Raw genomic sequence first — 2,496 nt, forward strand, 5'->3', positions numbered from 1 at the left:
GCAGTGCCTTGAGATCCTCAGACGAATTGGTCCCCTAGCCGGACGTTTCCATGGCTTCCCGTCGTACTGGCAGCTGACGAGCTGACCGGAAGCCTTGCTTCTTGACACCACCGTCTTGGCTTCAGCAAGAGCTTCTTCGACGTCTTGACGAAGAATCAGCTGGCTCACGCGCAAGAAGGCCTCGTGTGAAGAACTGAATTGCAGTTTTACGTCGGCGGCCTGCTGAATTTCGCTGTCTGCGACGTGAACTCGGAATAACTCCAATCGATCATCCATCCACCCGACTAATTCTGTTAAGGCTCTGCTCGTATTCGGCATTTCGCGTACGCGTAGTTCCACCAAAAGCCTTAAGACATGAGTGAAGAGATCTTGCACCACGGGTTGGTAGAGTTGATTAGCCACATTGACGAGCACTTCGACAGCTCCAACTACCGCCGAGAATTCTGACACTGAAGAAGGGGTTGGCAGCGAGTTTTTTGCGAGAAAAATTGCTCATATCGTAACGTCGAACAGCATCTCGTTTCGCCTTCTCAGTCACGCGTACGAAATGCATGATTGACAGCCCTCGCGTTCCGAAGTCCCAACTGAAGAGGCCACGCAGTACAGCAGGGTGTGGAAAGAAACCGTACCGACTCCAGTGAATCTGTACATGCTCAATGAATTGTTGCGGGGTCATGTAAGTAAACTTACCGTGCACGAGCGTTTGATGAATTCTGCTTTGGACCCCTGTGGGCTGAAACTGGCTTTTATCCTCAGCCGTCTGTCGTGGCGTCATGGTTATCAAACCTGTGCGCTCCGCTGCAGCGCCTACGCGGCGTAGCGAAATGAGCTGATCAATGTCCGCTTGTAATGCTTGGTCGCCTTCGCAGCGGAGTCGAAGCTCACGCAGTCGATCATCGGGTTCTGTCGCGCGCGGGCTACCTCCAGTGCGTCGTCGTTTCCGTGGTGGCTCTTCGGTAGCATCTCTGCGGCGCTTCGTTGTCGGAATGGATGATGGCTGCTCCTCGTCGTCGTCCGAATCGCTCAGACCGTCACTTGCCTCCAACTGGGCCGTCGAATTTACAGCGTCAACATTGGGAGTTGATTCCGTAAATATTGAGTCTTGAAGTACTAGCCCCGGTGGTGGCGTGCGATTGCCATCTTTGTAGAAAACATGATCTAAGATGTGTTTAACACTTACATGGCAAATTTCAGAGTTAATCACATTGAAGATTGGCAGGACGGCAGTCTCGTCGACGGGTTTCACACGGGGGTCAACAATCAGATCGTGGACGCTCCGCACTGCGACTTGATCCATCCCGTTGAACTTCTTGTACACTTTCTCATGGATTTGTTTCAGTTCTCTCGGGCATGATTGCGCTGGTACCGCACAAAGCACACGGTCTAAGTGCGTAAATCTCAACCGACAGGTCCTGGAGGTTGTCAACTTGGTAAGGAACGGATTCAGTCGTGTCCCCGAAGTTAATATCGACGGTCCCCTCCTCGCGTTGAGTAGACCATTGGTAACCGATCACGAGCCCGTAAGCCCAGACTCTTACGCCTCTTGGCGGTACTCGGGTTGTACATATTGCGCTTCCTACAAACGTGCCCGGTCCCTGAAGAGCTTCCTCCTCACTCACCTCTCGTTCGGTGATGTCTGAGAGCGTCACCTCGATAGTTTGCACCTTCTCCTTTGACCATCGCCCGCTTAGCACAAGGGTGATCTTTACCTTTCCTCGGCGCGCTGCCGCTCCCTCAAGCTTGCCGTAACTGTACCCCACAACATCGAAAGTGCCTGGACAAAGGTAATAGAATCCTCCGGTTGCACTCATCGTAGGGATAATAAGGGAGAAGAAGTGTCCGAAAGGAACGTAACGTGGGGGTTTGGACCTTGAGGCTGTTAGCGTTGGCGAGTAAGATCGAAGAATGAACGAGTGGAGATCGTCCTCTACCGTGCTTCTATCTATAACTACAGGATAGGGAAAAGAAGGTTTCGTCCTGATCGCATTCTCCGACCAACCGAAACCCAACATGGTGCCAGCTATTAATACGATACAATTTTGGTGTAAAGGCGCATGCAGCTAGATCCTCCAAACGGGATTGGATATGTACTCGATACTATCGAGTCGATAGTGTCGGTGCAACCGCTGGGACATCTGATAAGGAGTTCGCCTACGTGTCGATATCTGGCATTACCTATGGCGAAGTCCGCGATGCTTTCTTAGCGCTTTGTGAGAGTGACAGCAGCTGCAAATCTTACTTTCAAGTCAACAATATGCTTCAAGGTTTAATCGAGAAGTTTGACATCGACCCAAACTCAATGTTAATGGGAAAAATCGGCAGAATCGCGGTGTCATTCAGTCTGCGATCTGTACTGGCAAGTGATCCGTACATCCGAACCTTAATTCCGCCTCTTGTTTACCGCCTCTATCGATGTAGACGTAGACGTTCTGTCCCAATACTTTACAATCCTCACTGCGAATACTAATCCGCTAACCGCAAGACGCTGTATTTGAA

General features: G+C 51.0%; 1 protein-coding gene across 1 annotated transcript; it reads right to left on the reverse strand.

Annotated features, from left to right (window-relative positions):
* Nucleotides 1-155: 155 nt before the first annotated feature.
* On the reverse strand, nt 156-676 carry PITG_11559 (uncharacterized protein; the record flags this gene model as incomplete). The annotated part of the gene is made up of 3 exons (XM_002901066.1): nt 156-159; nt 260-443; nt 505-676. 3 exons carry the CDS (start codon nt 674-676, stop codon nt 156-158), a joined length of 360 nt encoding a protein of 119 aa, XP_002901112.1.
* Nucleotides 677-2,496: the final 1,820 nt, after the last annotated feature.

The sequence above is a fragment of the Phytophthora infestans genome, genomic scaffold (assembly GCF_000142945.1).
Source record: "Phytophthora infestans T30-4 supercont1.22 genomic scaffold, whole genome shotgun sequence".
Taxonomy (NCBI): domain Eukaryota; phylum Oomycota; class Peronosporomycetes; order Peronosporales; family Peronosporaceae; genus Phytophthora; species Phytophthora infestans.